The sequence below is a fragment of the Microtus pennsylvanicus genome, chromosome 1 (assembly GCF_037038515.1).
Source record: "Microtus pennsylvanicus isolate mMicPen1 chromosome 1, mMicPen1.hap1, whole genome shotgun sequence".
Lineage (NCBI taxonomy): Eukaryota > Metazoa > Chordata > Mammalia > Rodentia > Cricetidae > Microtus > Microtus pennsylvanicus.
The window spans coordinates 27,192,793-27,212,503 of NC_134579.1; the positions used below are offsets into that span (position 1 = coordinate 27,192,793).

General features: G+C 37.9%; 4 protein-coding genes across 4 annotated transcripts; 2 read left to right on the plus strand and 2 right to left on the minus strand.

Annotated features, from left to right (window-relative positions):
• Nucleotides 1-902: 902 nt before the first annotated feature.
• Nucleotides 903-1,595, minus strand: LOC142831320 (keratin-associated protein 13-1-like). The gene has a single exon (XM_075945109.1). The coding sequence runs from the start codon at nucleotides 1,593-1,595 to the stop codon at nucleotides 903-905; it is 693 nt and encodes a 230-aa protein (XP_075801224.1).
• An 8,379-nt stretch (nucleotides 1,596-9,974) lies between these two features.
• On the plus strand, nucleotides 9,975-10,487 carry LOC142838535 (keratin-associated protein 13-1-like). Its single transcript, XM_075953992.1, has one exon. The coding sequence runs from the start codon at nucleotides 9,975-9,977 to the stop codon at nucleotides 10,485-10,487; it is 513 nt and encodes a 170-aa protein (XP_075810107.1).
• Nucleotides 10,488-13,588: 3,101 nt separating this feature from the next.
• LOC142838549 (keratin-associated protein 14-like) lies at nucleotides 13,589-14,095 on the minus strand. The gene has a single exon (XM_075954001.1). It carries the CDS (start codon nucleotides 14,093-14,095, stop codon nucleotides 13,589-13,591), a length of 507 nt encoding a protein of 168 aa, XP_075810116.1.
• Nucleotides 14,096-17,027: 2,932 nt separating this feature from the next.
• Nucleotides 17,028-17,477, plus strand: LOC142838552 (keratin-associated protein 15-1-like). The gene has a single exon (XM_075954014.1). It carries the CDS (start codon nucleotides 17,028-17,030, stop codon nucleotides 17,475-17,477), a length of 450 nt encoding a protein of 149 aa, XP_075810129.1.
• Nucleotides 17,478-19,711: the final 2,234 nt, after the last annotated feature.

Consider the following 19,711-nt stretch of genomic DNA (forward strand, 5'->3'; position numbering starts at 1 on the left):
ATACCATAGAACCTGTGATAATGCTTTCTACAACCCAATGCAAAAGAAACTATACCCAAGACATTGATGTGCATTCTTTTAAAATCTGGCTAACACTAGGGAATAAAAGCTGCTCAATATTGCTTAGATATATCACTCAGGTTGATTGACATTGCACCTGGGAGTAGCACCAAGGGATTGCCAGCACAGCCTGATGCCGGATCACTGTGATTGTCCTTATGTACATGTGGAGATTAGATATTCCCAAACTGTGGGGGCATGGAAACCAGCATTTATATAAAAACAAAGTGTCAGTCCTGAGAGTTATTTTAGACTCACTGTTAACCCTGGCTGATAATTTACATTTAAATACTAGATTTAGGCAATTATTTTCTCTATATAGACATCGGCTTAATTACTTTGTTTCATTAATCAGCAGAAATGTAGTCCCTAAATCTCACACAGTTCCCTTGTCAACGTGCCTAGTGTGCAGACAAAAATGGAAGTCTTCCTAGAATTAACTACTCCAAACAAGGGTCACAAAAAAATACCAAGTTATTTGTTCCTAAGATCTAACCACAGAATCATAATATATAATTTAGTGTGACAAATCCGTAAAAGAAAATATAATTAATAGTAACAACAAGAATAATAATAATGTGAGCAATATACTGAGGTGTCAGGTTGCACAAGTTTATTATAATAACTTTTCACTTTCATATACTGTAGGACAACAACTAAACAGCACAGTATATAACAGCATTACTGTCGGTAAAGTATAACTGTGATTATACACCCATCCCAGGTTCTACTAGAAGTTGAGAAGTTCCTATTAGAAGAAAGAGAGGAAAGATGTAAGTGATAAGTATGAAAAATGAGTATAGGATAGAGACATTGACCACAATACTGTAGAACGTACAGAGCTAACAGCTGATTCCAGAGAGACGTGGCCCACAAGTTGGAACACAAAATGAAGGCTGGTAGGTATTAAAAAGCAGGTAAGTTGGGTAACAGAATGTGGACACATCACTCAAGAAAGGAAATACAGGGATTTCGTAATTCGGAGATCTGAAGCCCCTGGGTCCACAGTCCCCTGAAAAGAAGCTTCTAGATTCATAGCCCAGAGGATGGAAGTTGTTGGACCCACAACTCAGAGACCCAGTGTATGTCCCCTCACAGGGACTGCAGGGTGTGGAGCTCCTCGAGTAGTAGCAGCCTGTCTGGCAGGGTCTGGACACCACACGGGACCTCTGGCAGCTGGTGGGCTCAATGCAGGTCTCCTGACAGCCAGTGTTCACAGTGGATTCCACCAGGCAGGGTCTGGACACCACGCAGGACCTCTGGCAGCTGGTGGGCTCAATGCAGGTCTCCTGACAGCCGGTGTTCACAGTGGATTCCACCTGGCAGGGGCTGGACACCACGCAGGACCTCTGGCAGCTGGTGGGCTCAGTGCAGGTCTCCTGACAATCACTGTGCAGCTGGCAGGTGCAGGATGAGCAGCTGGTGGTGTTGTAGACCAGATTGCTGGGCCAAGGAGAGTCACAGGATGAACCTGAGGTGGGCAGGCTGCACCTACAGGAGGTAGAGAAGTTTCCAGAGCAGCAGCTGTAGGCCATGTTGAGAGGAGATGTGAGCTCAGCTGGATGCGACTGAGAAGACTCTGAGTTTGGATGTCATCCTGTGGAGAGCTGGGTTTATATACTCTCAGCAATAGGTGTGGTACCCAATATGGTCTTCCTTGTCCTGTGTGTGTTCTGTCCTTTAAAAATGTGCTACTCGCAAGTTTCTCTGTAATGGCAGCTACTTATGAATAGTTTCCTCAAGGTATATTTATGGCTGTTGTAACTTCATTGTTAGAGCAAAAGGCCGTCAGCTACCGCTGTGTCCTAAGTGCTGTGATTGTTGGACACCAAAGATCATTTTATCATGTTCTTTTTCCTCATGACATACTTACTGTGTGTGTTTTTTTTTCCCACTGGATTTTTTTGAGGAACTATTTTTCTTCAGGTGGTATGGAGCAAAAGCGACTTAGCTTTTTGTTCACAAATTGGTAGCATCACATTGGGCTTGACTGGAACCTATTAAAGATTAACCCTATTACCACCACCATAGTTTCTAAAATTTTCAAACATATCCCATGTTTGTCACTCCTTACTACCCGTTTGTTTGATTTTCCTCCTCCAGTAAAAAGGGACAAACACACATAGAGAAAAAGAGAGAAGGGGGTTGAGGATGAAAAGAAAAGGAAAAGAAAAACTGAATAACAGTGAACGTAGGTAGAGAAAGACTGGGGTAGTAATGGAGAAGCTGAGGTAGCTCACAAGTGTTAAGTTTTGCACTATTAGAAGGGGGTTAAGAGGGTAAATGGCCAGTAGTTGATAGCTGAAATCCAGTACATCTGACAAGCTGCTTAAAGTAGCCCTGGATTCTTGTCTGTTCAGCAGTGGGATTCCACTTCTTATACCTTAAGTTACAGACATTTAACTGAATATGGATCTTTCTGCTAAGGTTTATGCAGAACTTGCTCCTCAGGGATTGCTATGAGATAGCGACTGAGCCTAGGAGATATAAAAGGATTTCTAGGAGCTTTTGACAGACCACTTTAACCCAGTTTCCCTCTTCTGCTACTATGTAAACACCTTGAGTCTGCATAGGTGTTCAGGCCATTTATCTTTTTCCTGGGCCCTCTCTTTTGAGAGATTCTAGAGAAAGAAGAACATTCATGAAGACTAAATATATGAAATCTTATCTGTGCAATTTTGAAAATAAATCGTATAGTTGGTGGAGAGCACATGGATGTCACTTTCCAGGTCTTTGAAAACAAGACAGTAAAGTTTAAGCTTCCATGTCAGAAACATGATTGTTTCATGGTCTTTGACTCAAGTATGTACTGTCTTTAGCAATATAGTCTCATCATCAAGGTCTTGAGGATAACCAAGAACAATGACAATTAACCCTTAATGTTTGGGGCTCCAGGGTGTCTGCTCACCAACAGCTCTGAAAGAGGTAACACTTTCCTGTCACTGAGCTATATATGATAGCCTATGCTGTCTAGCAGGGGCATTGAATCCCTGTTGTATGTAAATTGTGTGTGTGTTTGTGTGTGTGTGTGTGTGTGTGTGTGTGTACCTTCTACAGTAGTTGATTTCTATTTGGCTTTTAAAAAGTCTTTAGCTTTAGCTATCTCTTCCCACATCCCCTTCTTCCTTATCCTCCTGCCCATCACTCCTCTTAATACTTCTTGCTCCAATATCCCCATTTAACTTTATTACCATCTGAATTATACTACCTCTCTTTTAGAAGCATTCCTGATTGATCTTTACTGTTTTTCTAACTTATTTAAGTATTCTAATTCAAACACACATTTCTAAAGATTCAAGGCAAACATCCATGCAGGAACAAGAACGTGAGTGTTTGTCTTTCAGGCTTTCTATTCCCTCTCTCAGAATATTGTTTCCAGCTTCATTCATTTATATAACAATTTTGCATTTTCATTTTTCTTAATAATATTTTATTGTAAAAGTGTACCATATTTTCATGACCCATTCATCAGTGTATGAACTTACAAAGAAAAATCCTTACAATGATCCTAGAAGATTTTTTTTAATCTTGTGAAAAACTAACATAAAATATAAAAGTTTTGTGCAACAGCCAGGCATTGGTGGCGCACGCCTTTAGTCCCAGCACTCGGGAGGCAGAGGCAGGCGGATCTCTGTGAGTTTGAGGCCAGCCTGGTCTACAAGAGCTAGTTCCAGGACAGGAACCAAAAGCCACGGAGAAACCCTGTCTCGAAAAATCCAAAAAAAAAAAAAGTTTTGTGCAACAAAAACTCTACAACGCTGAGTAAAATAATTAAAGAAGATACTTGACTATGGAAAGACCTCCCATGTTCATGGATTGGTCTGATCTCAGTTGTGAAAACTGATCACTGAAATACAATGAAAAACCTAGATATAAGCCCACTATCCAAAAAATAGGCTAAAAATACACGTTGGAGAAAAGATATCATCTTCAAAAAATGACACTGATAAAATTAGAAAGCTGTAGGTAGTAGAATGAAATCAGAACCTTACCTCTCATCCTTCTCAAAGACTAACTCAGCTCTAAGTGAATCATTCAACCTAAGACTTGAGCCCTTGGATGTTAGTCGCGAAAGTAGGAGCTATGTTTCAGTTTAGGACTTAATCTCGATAGTACACCAGTAGTGCAGTTATGATGACCAACAATTTCCTAATAGAACCTCCTAAAACTAAATAAAAAAAAACTTCTGCCCTTCAAAAGAACCATTGTTTCAAAGAAGAGACAGACTAGAGTGAACGTCTTTCCTAACTGTACATCAGACAGAGGGGTAGTATTGAAAATATGCAAAGAAGAAGAAGAACAAAAAGTACCAAGGAAACAAAAACAAAATAAAAGATGCAGAATGGAACTAAATGCAGTGTCTCAACAGGAGAATTTTTATGGTTAAGCAAAGTATTTAAAACTTTTCAACATCCTTAGCCATGAGAGAAATTCAAATTAGAACTATTTTGAAGTTTCTGCTTATGTCACTCAGAATTGCTAAGATTTTTAAAACATGTCAATAATGCTGACATGATTCAGGTGCAAAGGTAACACTTATGTACTGTTGTTAGATTTGCAAACGGTGCAACTACTGTGGAAGTCGCTACAGATGTTCCTTGAAAAGTTAGAAATAGACCTACCGAGCATATAACCCGGCTATACTACTCTTGGGTATGTGCCCTATGTATTTTATATCGTATGTACTGTATGTGCTTTATCTCTATCCTCGTACTGAGATAAGTTTTATCCATGTTCATTTGTGCGCTATTCATGATAGCCAGGAAATGGAGGCAGCCCAAGTGTCTATTGCACTGAATTTAAATCTGAATGCTCTGACATTAGTAATCATATGTTGGAGAGTATCAAATGTTTTCCTACCAATCAATCCTTCAATATGATAGTTTACAAAACTGTTTTGAAATAAATTTTTAACTTACCTAAAACTCTTTACCTTCGCATATTCTTTTCTTTTGTTATTTCTTTTTTTAATATTTTATTGTGAATTCTCTCCATGAGGATAATGAGATAGGTGCAATTGACTCCATCTATTCATATGAGACAATTTCCATTATGGCAAGAAGACAAAAGACTTGATTACACCAATAATTAAATATATTTAGAAAACAATAATTCAGGAAAGAACAAAGAATGGAGATAACTTCAAGAATTCCATTTTTACTAGGCTTTGGTGTACAAACTTAGGCAAGCTTCAAACCCCCTTTGAGTCCTCCTTTTCTTCAGTCTGAAGCTGTTAATAATTTTTTGTTCTCTTATGTGTCTTGAAGCTAGATGAAAATCTTTGTCTCATATTACTTTATTTCATGTAGAACACTCCCATAGATGAAATGGTGCACATTATTGCAGGTTTACAAATGTATTATGAATATCTTCCCTAGAGTTTTCACAATACTTCTTTGGCTGTGTACTTAGTTATCTCGAAGGTCATACCAGGAAAACAAATGGTTCCACCTATTCTTTTTCCATTACACAGTTGAAAGAAATGCAGGAAATTACACAACTTTAACCAGTAAAAGATAGAAGTTGATGAAGAAATGTTTTTACCTTTGTATCATCAGATCCCTGAGCAGAAAGTTCCAAGAGCCTCTCCAGAACGTGTCTGAAAATCTCTAGAGTATTGCACCGCAGTTGTGCCTTGTATAAGTGACTCTAAGATGTTACTTTATTCTTTCTTTATATTTATTTGTATAGTAACACCTTTTGTCCAAGATCATAGGCCAAAAAATGATTTCCATGTCTCTAACTTAAATTCTCATTTGAGACTAAGTAATAAAATATAACCAAAGTTTCTAGGAACCCTGGCTCTCAGGCTGCTGAATGCTGAGCCTAGGAGAAGTATTAGGAGGTTTTCGTAACCTCCCTAACTATGGTTTTCTCACATGCAATCTTTGTCTATCTAAAAATTTTTAGGTTTGGTTTTTTTGGGGGATGATAATCTAAATTTACATAATATATCAATTTTTCTTGGTGTATAAGAAACATCTTGAGAATTCTATAATATTTCATTCTTATTTTTTAATTGATTATGTCCTTATTACTTATTTTCTCTGGATGAGCAGAAATTAATGTCCTCAAATCTGAGCAATACTCACTGCCTTTGAGTAATGTTTACAGAAACAAAGGACCGTCTTCCAGGAATTGGCTACTCTGGATAAGAAATATACCACAATACAATGTATGTATTTTTCAATCCAATTGAACAATCATACCTATAATTAATTAGTCATTCAAATCTGCAAAGGCAAAAGCTATAAGCAAAATACTAATAATAGGAGCAATATATTGTGGTGTCAAATTGTGCCAAATTATTCAATGATAAAATAGGCATAATTTGGTTACTCACCTCATTTTAGAATCTGACAGAAAGTGAAGACATAAAAGAAACTGTTAGTAGGGGTAATTGTGGAAGCACTAGTTAAGGTTTAGAGACTTTGACTTCAATATTGTAAGAATATAAAGACCTAGTAATTGATGCCATATAGCCCATTCTTCAGTTTGGATTGTAATAAGAAGGCTGTTAGTACAAAAAGTCATATAAGATGGGTATCATAGGACATACAACTAGTGGAAGGGAAGCCAGGAACTCCATAATTCAGAGATCTGAAACTACTAGATTCACAGGCAACTGAGTGGCAGTTTCTAGATGCATAGGATCTGGAATGGCAGCTCCTTTAACAAAAGATCAGAAATCCACCTTAAAGTTTTCTCACAGGGGCTGTAAGTCATGATGTTCTATGGTAATAGCAGGACATATGACAGGGGTAGACAGCATATAAGACTTTGGGAAGCATCTTGGCTCACTACAGGTCATCTAATAATCGCTGCACGGAGAGGACTTGAGTTGACAGGTACTGAGAGAATATTTGGTAGTGCTGTAGACAATTACTGGGCTAGCAAGAGACACACCAGGAACCCAAGGAGAGCAGATAACACTTAATGAAGAGAGTAGTGAATATTCCAAAAAAGCCTTTGAAGGACATATCGATAGGGATATGAACTCAGCTGGATACAACTGAGAAGATTCTGAGTTCAGTGTTACCTTGTGGGGAGATGCATGTGTATAATCTCAGCAGTTGGTGTAGTACCCAGCAGGATTTTCTTGTCATATTTTTGTGCTTTCAACTTTTTAAATGTGCAACTCAGAAGTAATCTTTTAATTTAATTGAACTTGAGCATGTTTCTGCACAGTGTATTTGTGGCTGCTGTGATTTTCATAATGGCAAATATAATAAGCTGTTCCTATGACAGGAATGTCATGATTGATTTACACTAATATTCTATGATTTCCAGAACAATCTCCATTCTTTACTCTTGACATAATTTGCACATGTTTTGTTTAGAATATTGTAGATAAATTCTCTCTAGAGCAGTGATTCTCAACCTATAGGGATCAACCTTTTGGGATCACATATCAGTAATCCTGCATATCATATATTTACATTATGATTCATTACAATAGCAAAATTATACTTATTAAGAAGCAGCAAAATAATTTTACAGCTGGGGGTCACCACAGCATCAGGAACTGTATTGAAGGGTCACAGCTTTAAGAAGGTTAAGATCCACTACTCTAAGGAATGACTGAGCCTAGAGAAAATAAAAGGAGAGGGATGCAGACGGCCAATCTTAACACAGGTATTCCCACTGACCAAGGCAGTCAGTTTTACTCTCAATAGATCTCAAGGACATTTCCTGTTTTTTGAGTCCTCTGCTTACATGCACATGATTTGATTATTAAAATTTACAATTATAAATTAAAATCAATCAAACAGAGACTCAAATGTAATCATGCAATATAGCTAAGAACACCCTCTGCTCTTCAAAAGGACTTGGATTTAATTCTCAACTCACATGGTGGTTCATAACCATCTGTAACTCTGTTTTCAAGGAATTCAACACCCTCTTCTGGCCTCGAACTGCACCAGGTATGCAAATATTGTAAAGACATAATACAAATATGCATAACATTTTTAAAAAGTAATATGAAAGGCAGAGATGAATAAAATTATTGACAAAGTAATGAAAGACTTTTATTGGAAGTATAGATGGTATACACTTTTTAAAATATCTTAAAATTATACTTTAATTAGTGCAATGTCATAATTTATTTAAAAATCTACTGACTACCATATTCAAAACAGTCACAAAAATTTGCTTCTTAAGTTTTTCACTTTATTATATTTGATATGATAATATACTTAATCATGACTTATATATTTTATTATTATTCAAACAATATAAATAAAAAATTGTAATGAGGACCTTATGATTTATTATAAAACAAAGTAACAGGAAATTCATTTTATTAAATGTGTGCTTATGTCTGTGTATATTTTATGCATATGGAATACACGTGTGTGTATTTGTAAAATCTAACTTAAACTTTATTTCACTCTTATAGATGCTCATTTTTCTAAGGGAGCATCATATTAGCTGCTCACATGTAAAAGTGCTCTACATCTCATTACATATATATATATATATATATATATACATATAACATAGTATTGACTTAAGTTAAACTGATTTAAAACAAATAAAACTTTATTTGTCGAAGTTTGCATATGAATATCTTTCTTTTCTACTGATATCTAATGAACATAACATCTATTATTTTATTTTTACTCTTTAGAAAATTTTTAGGGGCTAAAACTTTGTTTAGCAGACATTACTTAGATACCAGGTAACCAGTGTCCAAATTAAAATTCACAGATGTTTTTAAAATAAGTAACCAACTAAAATAGTTTTGCCAGCCATATTAGATATGCCAGAGATTAGCATTCATCTGAAATCTCTGACATCCATAAAATAATAAATTTTATGGTCAAAATAGTTTAAGCATTATTTAATATATTCGTATTTCTGTATTTCTCCTTCTGTCTTTTTCCTTAAGAGGGCTTAGAAGGAAGAGACAGTTTCCCCAAGAATTATACAAGCTCAGTTTGTTGCTTAAGGCCACTGGGGTACCATGTGTTAAAGCTGGCAGGTAGAATTTCCTGAGATTCCTTTGTCTTTCTTGGGCTCAGTCATTGCCCAAAACATTGTAAAAACAGCAGAAAGGTCCACATTCTACTAAACTTCTGTGTCTCTTGGTGGCAGGGGTGAAATCACCACGATCCCACCAGTGTGAAGTGAGATCTCCACAGTCACACCAGTGATACATCAAGCAACAAGTCAGATGTGCTGGATCTAAAATTTATTTCCTTGTCTCATGTTTTTGGCATTTACAAGATGAACTCCATTCAATGGGTCCAAAGTTCCCACTTGTGAGGCTTAGTTTGTCCCTTGCTACCACAGCTCCAGTCATCCAATCAGTCTAGCGCTCTCTCTTCCTAGGTTCTATGTTACCCCGTTTATCCTTTTAGCCTTTTGTTGAGTTATGTTGTTTAAATCACAGAAAATAATTTGAAACATGAGAAAGAATGGTGACTTTAGGGTTCATCTTCAATAGGTCCCACATCAAGCCCGAAGAGGTGTTTCCAAGTCACCAACAAAATATAAGGTGGTTACTCTCATTCCATACCCTGTAAAGAAAAATATTTTCCTCATAGCATCCTGTGACAAAATGCACAAAAAGTATGTCAAGAGGAAAAAGGATTTTCCTGGACATGATGAAATAATTTTGAGTGTAAAATAATCATTGCATTTCTGAAATAGGAGTAGCTCAATGTCCTTTGTTACAGTGAAATTACAACAGCCATAAATGTACTGTGCAGAAAAACATTCAAATGTCTCTATAATTATAGAGAAATTACTGAGTTGCACTTTGTAAAGGACAAAACACACAGGACAAGCATTACGCTGTTGAGTACCACACCTGTTGCTGAGAATATATAAACCCAGCTCTGCACAGATTACATTCAAACTCAAGATCCTCTCAGGTATATCCAGCTGAGCTCACATCTCCTGTCAACATGACCTGTGACTGCTGCTCTGGAAACTTCTCCACCTCCTTGAGGCACTGCCTGCCCTCTTCAGGTTGCTCCTGTGACTCTTCCAACCTGGTCTACAGCACCACTAGCTGTTCTCCCAGCACCTGCCAGCAGGAATCCTCTTTACACAGTGGCTGTCAGGAGATCTGCATTGAGCCCATCAACTGCCAGAGGTCCTACGTGGTGTTGAGTCCCTGCCAGACAGCCTGCTCCTACCCGAGGAGCTCCACACCCTGCAGTCCCTGCCAGGGGACATATGCTGGGTCTCTGAGCTTCGGGCCCAGCCATTTCCATTCCCTGGATTGTGGATCTAGCGGGTGCTACATAGTGGGTTGTGGACCCAGTGGTCTTGAATCACTGTATTGCAGAGTCTCTGGCGTCCCTTTCCAGAGTTATGGGTTAAGATTCTGCTATCCAACTCACCTGCCTGGTAGTGCCTGCCACCCTTGTTATAAACCAGCCTGTGGTAACATCCTCCATGGAGTCTACTGTTGAGCATCTTCAAACAATATATCTACGCTCTGCAGTCATTGCTTTCTTACCTACCCATTCTTACTCTGTCTGGTATTTCTGAGATCTTCAATTTCTGGGAGATTCTGTAATTTGTGAATAAATTAAAATTATTCCTTTCTCTCCTCACTTTGGAAAAATTATGTATGTTCTCTTTGGTTTTCATCCAAGAGCTATTGAAAATTAAAATTTCAATCTAATAAACCTGTGCAAGCTGACACCTCAGTGTATTGTATCCTTTATTTTTAGTTTGCTCATAGGCTTGGATTCTTTTGGGGAGCTCATGACATGTCAGACTGCTTCCTTAATTTTGTTTGCAAACATCTATTTTTATATTTACTTGTATTCCTTACATTCAAGGACATTTGGATAGACTTCCAGAGTTGTCTACCCCAGGGTCAGTCCAACAGGGAAAAGCATTTCTTCATGGGCTTGCATCTTTTATTAGTTTTATGTTTATTTGTTTAAATATAAGCACAAAATACTAATTTTATGCTAGGGGAGAGGTCTTAAAACAAATGTAAAGTCGTGTACAAAGTTTATTCATAAACAAAACTTTTTGTCTCCCCAAACTGAGCAATCACCATCTGTTAATTAGTTCCTTCAGACTGTTTCCTCCAAAGTTTTATTTGATCGTATTCATTCCCCAACTGTCCCAAAATCCAACCTCCTTTCCTATCCATCCACCTTATGTCCTTAAAAAATATCCAAGAGCAAATTGTGCTCCGCAAATCTTTGGTCTTACCACTGAAGTATGATCACCTGACCAGGGGCTACACTCTTTAAAAAAAAAATAAGTAAATAAACTGACCGTTCTTTGTCCCCCAGCTAACAACTGGCAATTATTGCATGACTGGGGTAAAAAAATGTGTCTACACGTCTTCTCCATGCCTTAATTTCTTCTGACTTGGGCTTATGCAGGTTTGGCACATTCTGTTTAAATCGGCCTTTTATTTAATTGCTATTCTTTCTTTTAAAACATTGATTTTATTTTAAATTATATGTATAATTAAATATAAATACATTTATATAATTACAAATAAATATTTATAACACACCTACTCACACACACACATGTATATACATATATATAGGCTCTGTTTATAGCTATGTGCCCATGAGGGCAGTCACCACACATTCGGAGGGGTCTGATGGCCCTAGAGCTGGAGATACAGGCAATTATGAGTCCCCAGATGTGGGAACTGTTCTAGAATGTGAAGGAGTAGCACTTTGTCTTAAGCCCTGCGGCATTCTCCAGGCCCATTATTCTAATCCGGTTGACACATACACTATGTGTCTTCAATAAAATTACATGTTAAACTTTCCAATGATGGCACCTACTGTCATGGGGATGCCATCCAATTATTATGCAAGTTGTACGCTCACAAGAAACCTCTTCTGGTAATGTAAATATAACTCTCTTTACATTAAAAATGCATTTTTAACTGATTGCTTTTGAAAAGAATCACTTTTCAAAGTTTCAAGTTCTAGATGCTGTTTCAAATAATAAAATAAGTAGTTGTGTATTTAAGGATATGAGGCATGCTCACACCACCATAGCTAGAGGGTTTAGATTACTCTTTACGTGTTCAGATACAGTATAAATTCATGCCTGCACTTCAAGAACACCTAACTTTCCCCACTACCTCCACCTACTGGTTGGTAATGGGTATTACTGTGTCTTGCTGGGCATGGACCTGCTCATAATAAACCCTGGAAAGGAACAAGAAAGACCCAACTTTATGTAGGTCTTCTTTTTAAATGAGCATACTGTCCTGTATATTATAACAATAATTTCTCTCACCGTGATCTTTATGCATGCCACCTTTGAATGAAAAGTGGTCTCTTTTTTTAGAAGGATGTTTTAAAAATGAAGACTTCTTGGATCCTAAGTCTAACAAAAGATAGTTAATTTTACCTCAGTCTTGAACCCCACTAGATGGACACACAGCAAAAATCAACTCCTGGTTCACTAGACCAGCCCTTAGGCATGCTGATGGAGTTCCTGCTGATGCTCAGGAAAGGGAAAACTGTGAGACAATTAGCAAACAATACTGGATGCTGAGACAAAACCAGAATAAAACCAGCACCTGGTGAGCCTGGGGGCTGAATCATCTCCACCTTTCATAGTGGTTCCTCCAGGAATCACTATTAACTCATGAGGTCTTTGCATACCGTCCATTATTCAAATACGATTTCCCACTTCTATGCCATTTTCATGGGTTTTAATAGTTTTTTTAAGGTTTTTCATCAAATTCCAGAAACACAAAGCCAGATTGAGACATCCCAAAATACATAATTAATATATGAACAATGTTCATTATACTTGTTAGGGATTATTGTGTGTGTTAGAGATTTCATTCAGAATTTTTTCTGACAGTCAAAGTGGAGTGAATGCACCCTATTTTTCACCTAACTCATTATCATGCAACTTCTTATTTATCTGCAATTTTGCTTATATTTTAGAATTTTTACTAGATAATCTCTTCCAATACTATATGGAACAGTCTACCTAATATTCCTTCCAAATTATATATTTCGCACAAAATACTGATTTATAATTCCTTACATAGCAGAAAGTCGATCTTCCATCCTAATGATACGTTTTCTTCATTTCACTGTGTGAAAGTTTTAACAGATGGAGAAAACAAAAATTGAAAAAAATATTCTACAAATACAATAGGGTGATTTTCCTTTTTAAAATTGTAAGTGCAAGATATGAAAAAGCTTAAGGAGTTATTTTGATGTAGTTTTGACAACAAGAAGATGAAAGCAATAACGGTATTCACAAGATGCGCAGCTGTCCAAATGCATATTTTTATTTAAACTTACATCTTTCTCCTTCATAAAAGTTAAGGCATTTACAGACTGAGAAATTACTAAGAGATACGCGAGGAAAGAACTACGTTTGACTTTTACATGTCTGTATATTGATAAGGAAACGAAATACTTGTTTTGGTTACAGGGATTCATGGGAGTGGGTAGAAGTCAAACTCCTAGCATACCCAGAAGATCAAAAGACAGTGTAGCTCTTAACACAGTAGGTGGGAGACATCTCTTACATTTCTAGTTTCCCCAGTGTGAAATCAGAAGAAGCCATTGCCACAGCTGGGTTGGTAAGAAACGGACTGGCAGCTTCTAGTAGAGAAGCAGGTTGGGCGATAAAAGCTGGACCCACAATTTTGGGATGAGAAAGTGTGAGCACCACATCCCACTGACTGGAAACCACGGGATCCAAAGCCCATGGTTGGGTAGCCACAACCAAAAGACTGGAAACCCCTGGAACCAAAGCCCAGAGATCCTGAGAAAGTTGAGTGGCAGGGCCTGTAGGACACTGGAATCCTCTGGTGGCAGCAAGGCCTCTGGCAGGGACTGGAAGTCACAAAAGATGTCCGGCAGCTCCTGGGCTCACAGAAGGATTCCTGACACCCACTGTGGAGAGAGGAGTCCAGCTGGTGGGTGATGGGAGTTTGGAGGTCAGTGGTGTAGAAGACATTGTTGGGGTAGGAGGAACCACAAGAAGAGACTGGGTATTGCAGGTGGCCCCCAAAGGACTGGGAGGAGAAGTTTCCAGAGCAGCTTTGGCAGGACATGCTGAAAAGAGAGAAGTCTTTGAAGAGAAGAACGTTCAGAGTTTGAATGATCCTGCTTGGACACACGGCATTTATATACCCCGTCCTTGAGTGCGTCATCCCCATGGCGCATGAACACAAGTTACCTGTGGCTTTAATTGAATTGAAAATACCATCACAGTCATGCATACTTACTTTTCGTGTGGTTTCACAACTGGATAGAGCAGTGATGTCTGTGGCCCTGGAATTCGGGTAATAGTGCTCAATCTTCAAAGCTATTATTCATCTTCCATCAGCAAAAGATCACCCTGTACATCACTCAGAAATCTGCTTTAGAGGTAGACTGTCTGGGCTGAGGGAAGCTAGCTTAATTAAAAATAATTGATACCCATTGCACAATCTGTCCAAAATTGTTGCCATCTGGCTAGCAAAGTTGTTCCCTGATCCAGTCAGTCACTTCTTTGAAACAAAAACACACACTGATTGCTGCTGCAAAGTGGCAAGCTTCTGTGATGAATAGAGTCATCCACATGTGGATATGCAAGATGTATGAGGACTTTTTAAAAATCAGACCTCAGTTTGAATGGCTTTACTGAAATATAGAGAGATCCTATTTCTCATGCATCTGCCTATGAATAGATTCCATATATTAAATGCCAGTCTTAACTTTTATCTGTTTATGTGTATGGATGGGTGGGTGTGAGGTAGGGTGGGAGCGGTTAACTGTGCTGTGAGCTGTACACTCTATGCTTTGGGCTAGTTTGAATGCTAAAGGTTATTCACCTAAGAGGATAAAATGTATTAAAAGAAACAAAGCTTGAATGTTCAATATATTTCTAACTCTAATCATGGTCATCAATTCACACTGAAAACAGTCCCCACGACCTGCTAAAGGTGCTCATTCTCAAGAAAGCTTGTAAAGCAATTGCCTTGAGGTGTCAGGCCAAAGGAACCTTAGCCAGGAGATGATCCCTTCACTCTGAAGACAACATATATCACTTTGACTTAAATTGTTCTCAGGGGCTTCTGACAAGTATTGCAAACTGTCCAGTGTGAGGATCATATTTCCTTGATTTCCATGGCTTGGGTTCCACCTCGGTGCAGGATCTAATGAAGACTGATGCCGGCAAGGGGGGGGGGGGGCGTAGAGGGCTGTACTGGTGTGCCGTAGGTGCTGCTAGAGTTGTTTCATACTGTAGAACACTTCCTTTAAGTTCTCAACAATAGCAATGCTTATTTGGATAAAAGAGCACCATTTGCTTTCCTTTGTTCCCTTCTCCTCCTCCTTCTCCTTCTTCTTCCTCTGTTTCTTCTTTATTTTGTTAGCTTACAATCTATAGACTCATAAAATATAGACTTTGGAAAAGATTTTCACAAATGTCTCCAGTTATTTTTTAAATCAAATTGGAATTCTAGTTATAGCAGCCTGATTCAATATTCCCAGAACTCTCAGGATAGAAGTTTCTTTACCTATAAAAGCAGCTCATTTTGGATTTGTCCTTAAAAATTAGACCAAGTAATCATAATTCTTCATAAAATTAGTCTTGGCTCATTTTCAATATATAATATAATTTATGTTGAAGCTAAATGATATACAAAGTTTTTCCATTTCCGCAGGGTCATTTATTATTCCTGTACCAATGTACCACCTCTGCTGTTAATTATGCCACACCTAATGGAAACGTATAGAAAAATCCCAGTGCACAGTTTTCTAGGAGGGATATATAAGCTAATCGATAGATACATAACATTAGCAACGCCAAAGTCAGTTCTTCTCCAATAAAATTCTCATACCTTTTGATACCCTATCCTGTCCACATTACAATATACAGGGGTCTTTTGTATAACTGTGAATTCTTCAGATTCTTAATTTTTCTCTAACATCTGCATGCGACAGATACCCTCCACTTTCTTAATTTTTAAAAACAGTTTTGCAATAAAAGCCCCATCGTCTGAAAGAAAAACTTGTATGGCCATGAAATAATGTTTAGGGCTTGTTACTTTGTTACCAGGGACAGCAGTACCACCAAGAGGGGAGCGATGAAGTTTAAGAAGATGAGAGTATTTTGATCAGCAAGTTTGTTAAGCTTATTGATGACTTCTGTCATGAAGCAGTGAAGGTAGGGGACACTGGATTCTAACTTTTATGAAAAATGAAAGGGTTGACAGCATATTCCACCGAGCTTACATGAGGCCCTGTACGTGTCACCCATAAGGAAAGAACAGAAAAGGGGCAGAAGAAATCAAGAGAAGAGAAGAAAGGCAAGACAACAAAGAGATTCTGATTCTGACAATCATTTTAAAATATAATGTTCTAAGCACTCAGGCATACTTCGGTCTTCTCAACCTTCTAGAATTCTGTGCACACACACGAGTTGAAAAAGAATGTTATAAACAGCACTGACCTTGAATCTCTTTCCTCCTGAGGATTAGTATTGTATTGTTTCTTTCTTAATGTTCACAACACTTGGAGAAAGAAATATAAAATAGGAATTTACCTTTTTTTTGTTTATTTTTCACCGAGTTTCTAAGCTTGGAGTGTCGTAATTCTCTTTCTAGTTTACAAACATAGAAATGCTGGTAGAGTGTTGAACCTTGCAGGATTATTGCTGCATCATCCTTCTGAACACATCTTGAAGCATCTATCTTAAATCCTCACTAATATCGGCTTTCATTCCACTTACTGTAGATATTGAGAAATAGCATTTTTGCTTCATGAATACTTGCTTTGAAAACTAATGAAATCCCTTCACTTAGAAGTGCACATTCATAAGAAGTCCTTTGAAGGTTAAAGTGTTTCGGTTTTTACTGGAGGCTAATTAGGCATTCTCATTCAGATGAGCACAGGCTGCTACACCCATCTCTCTGGTATATAAGGACCCGTGTTAGATGTTGGCACTCACAGACGCAGATTCATCACTGCCACTCAACTGAAACCAGAACTCCTGACAGCATGTCTTACGTTTGCAACTCTGGAAACTACTCCACACAGTCTTGTGGAGGTTTCTTGAGGCAGCCATTCTCCACCTATGGCTCCTTCTACCCCAGCAGCAATGCAGTCTATTCTCCAAAGAACTTCCAGCTGGGCTCCTCTTTCTACGGACAGCAGGAAACCTTCGAGGAGCCACTTGAAGACCACTCACCATGTGCCGGGACCAGCTACTTCCAGACATCCTGTTTCCGGCCCAAGCAGTACTTCTCCAGACCCTGCCACGGAGGCTTTAGTGGATCTTTTGGATATGGCAATTCCGGTTTTGGATCTTTTGGGTGTGGAAGCTGTGGCATTCGCTCTCAGGGCTGTGGGTCCGGATTCTACCGCCCAGGTTACTTTTCCACCAAGAGTGTTCAGTCATCTTATTACCAGCCAGGCTTTAGCTCTCGCTTTTGCGGGTCTGCTTTCTGAACACTCCCATTGTCTCGGGATGGTTTCTGCACCTTGTGGAATTCCAACGTCTCCTCCAACATCTAGGATTGATAGATGAGCGTTTGCCGTCTAGAATTCAGCATCATAATCTACCTGGAAGAAACGATTTTCTGAGGAAAGAGTAACTTGGACCTTTGACCTTACAAATCTACTGCAAGAGAAAGCTGGCATTAAATTATTTGGTAAATTAAAATATTATGTAAATTATTGGATCACTTCTTTTACCATCCATCCTTGTAAATTTCTTACCTCATCATTTTCTCCACTCAAGTTTATTTTAAATAAACTTACATCTCTAGCATGAATCTTGGCATTCCAGTTTGTTTTTGTTTTATAAATGACATGTTTATTTAATGCATCTGATACTTTAACTATTTCAGATTTTTTTTCTTTCTGTTTTACCAACATTGTGTTTGATAGAAAAGCAGTAGCACTGGAAAAATTTCTTAAATGTGTCTTATCTCATGTCTTCTTTCATATCTTGGAAGGCTTGTATCCCCTCATGAGCCCATTGGTCCATGCAATTGCTTCAGTCATTTGGTTTCAGTGGGGCATTCAGTGGAAAACTATTACTGAGTTCATCTTATACACCAAACACTGTGTTGAAAAAAGATATGGATTCTCTTCTTTCAAGAGGTTAAGAGCACTGTCTGCTCTTCTAGAGGTTCAAGGTTCAATTCCCAGAACTCACAAGACAGCTCACAACTGTCTGAAACTCCATTCTAGGAGATCAGGCTCTCTCACATGGATACCTGCAGGCAAAACACCAAATGCACATAAAATAACAATAAATAAATTATTAAAAAATTAAAGAAAATAAGTATGATTCTAGCTTAATATCATGTGACAAGTCAATAATGGGATGAAAGCATAAAATTCATTAAAAACACTAAGAAGATTTTACAAAGAGGCAAGGATGTCATGTAAACTCATTAAACACAGAAAGCGTTAGTTATTTAGTTAGTTAATTACTTCATTTAAATCAAAGGAATCTTACTGATGTGTCACAGCACTTCAGGTCCATGGAAGAGCAGCTGACACAGAGGGTTAGGCAGGAAAGGGTTTGTTATTGAAAAGTACCAGTGAGAGAAATGGCAAGGTGTCTGGGAGGTATGTCTAAACTCAGAGGGACAAGGGGGGAAAAAGAGGGTTAGAACAAAGATCCCTTTCATGGGGAAGAAAGGGTGCTAGAGACTGAAACTAGTTTGTTGCACATGCTAGCCATTGACATATAAGTAAGATACTGTTAAGTTTTAAAATAATTTTACTTTGAATAAGGTATTGAAAATTTGCAGTGAGTAGCTTCAAACTTAAAATTCTCCTGTCATAGCCACCTGAGTAGCTGAAATTATAAATATACACCACAATGCCTAGAATTTTAGAGGAGAGAAATAAACCCTCCAAAATGTAGTTGGTCAGTTGGCCATCTAAGGAGACCCACAATTAACAACAGCAACACTGGTTTGTCTTATTGTTACTGCCAAATTAATTCACTGGGAAGAGAAAACAGCATGAGCTGTACAGACAGAGAGGTAAATACATCCACTAACTAGCTGGTGACTTGTTATCCAATAACACTACCTAAAGGGGAAATAGAAGATTACCATTTCATAATGTTTATAATAAGTGTTTGCTCTGTTTTTCAGTAAAGAATCACTGATAAACTATGACGAAATGATAAACAGTAATACATGATTTTCCATGAGTTACTTTAAGCAGAATTTGTTTGATTTAAAAAAATCAGTCATTATATAAAAGTATGTATAGGGTTCATTGAATGAAATTCCAATTATGTAATTGAATGTGAGAGAGGATTACTGAATAGTTACCTTCGGTTTCAATTCATATTAAGCACCGTGCTCTTAATAGGTTGAAGGCAGGAAATTACTTCATTTTGTTTTTCTCACACCTCTAAACTGTTTTGGGTGTGAGGCTGTGAGTTTTATAAGGCACTCAGTAATACAATGGAAAATCTATTCTCAAACTAAGGTTCTAGGAAATATTTTATTCCATCTTAATAGCTAAGCCCTATTCAATATTAATCAACACTTTTACAGCCACATCTGAAAATGTGCCTTTTCTTCCTCTTCTGGCCTGGGGTGAGGTCCTACATCCCCGCTGCTTGGAAGAACTTCACTGTGCCACTCTTTAAATAATTTTCTAGTACCTGTTGTCCACAAAGGTAGGCATCCTCACCCGTCAAATATTTTAAC

Excerpts from the sequence above, each read along its gene's own strand:
- LOC142831320 (XM_075945109.1), bottom strand. The coding sequence starts at position 1,595 with ATGGCCTACAGCTGCTGCTCTGGAAACTTCTCTACCTCCTGTAGGTGC.
- LOC142838535 (XM_075953992.1), top strand. The coding sequence starts at position 9,975 with ATGACCTGTGACTGCTGCTCTGGAAACTTCTCCACCTCCTTGAGGCAC.
- LOC142838549 (XM_075954001.1), bottom strand. The coding sequence starts at position 14,095 with ATGTCCTGCCAAAGCTGCTCTGGAAACTTCTCCTCCCAGTCCTTTGGG.
- LOC142838552 (XM_075954014.1), top strand. The coding sequence starts at position 17,028 with ATGTCTTACGTTTGCAACTCTGGAAACTACTCCACACAGTCTTGTGGA.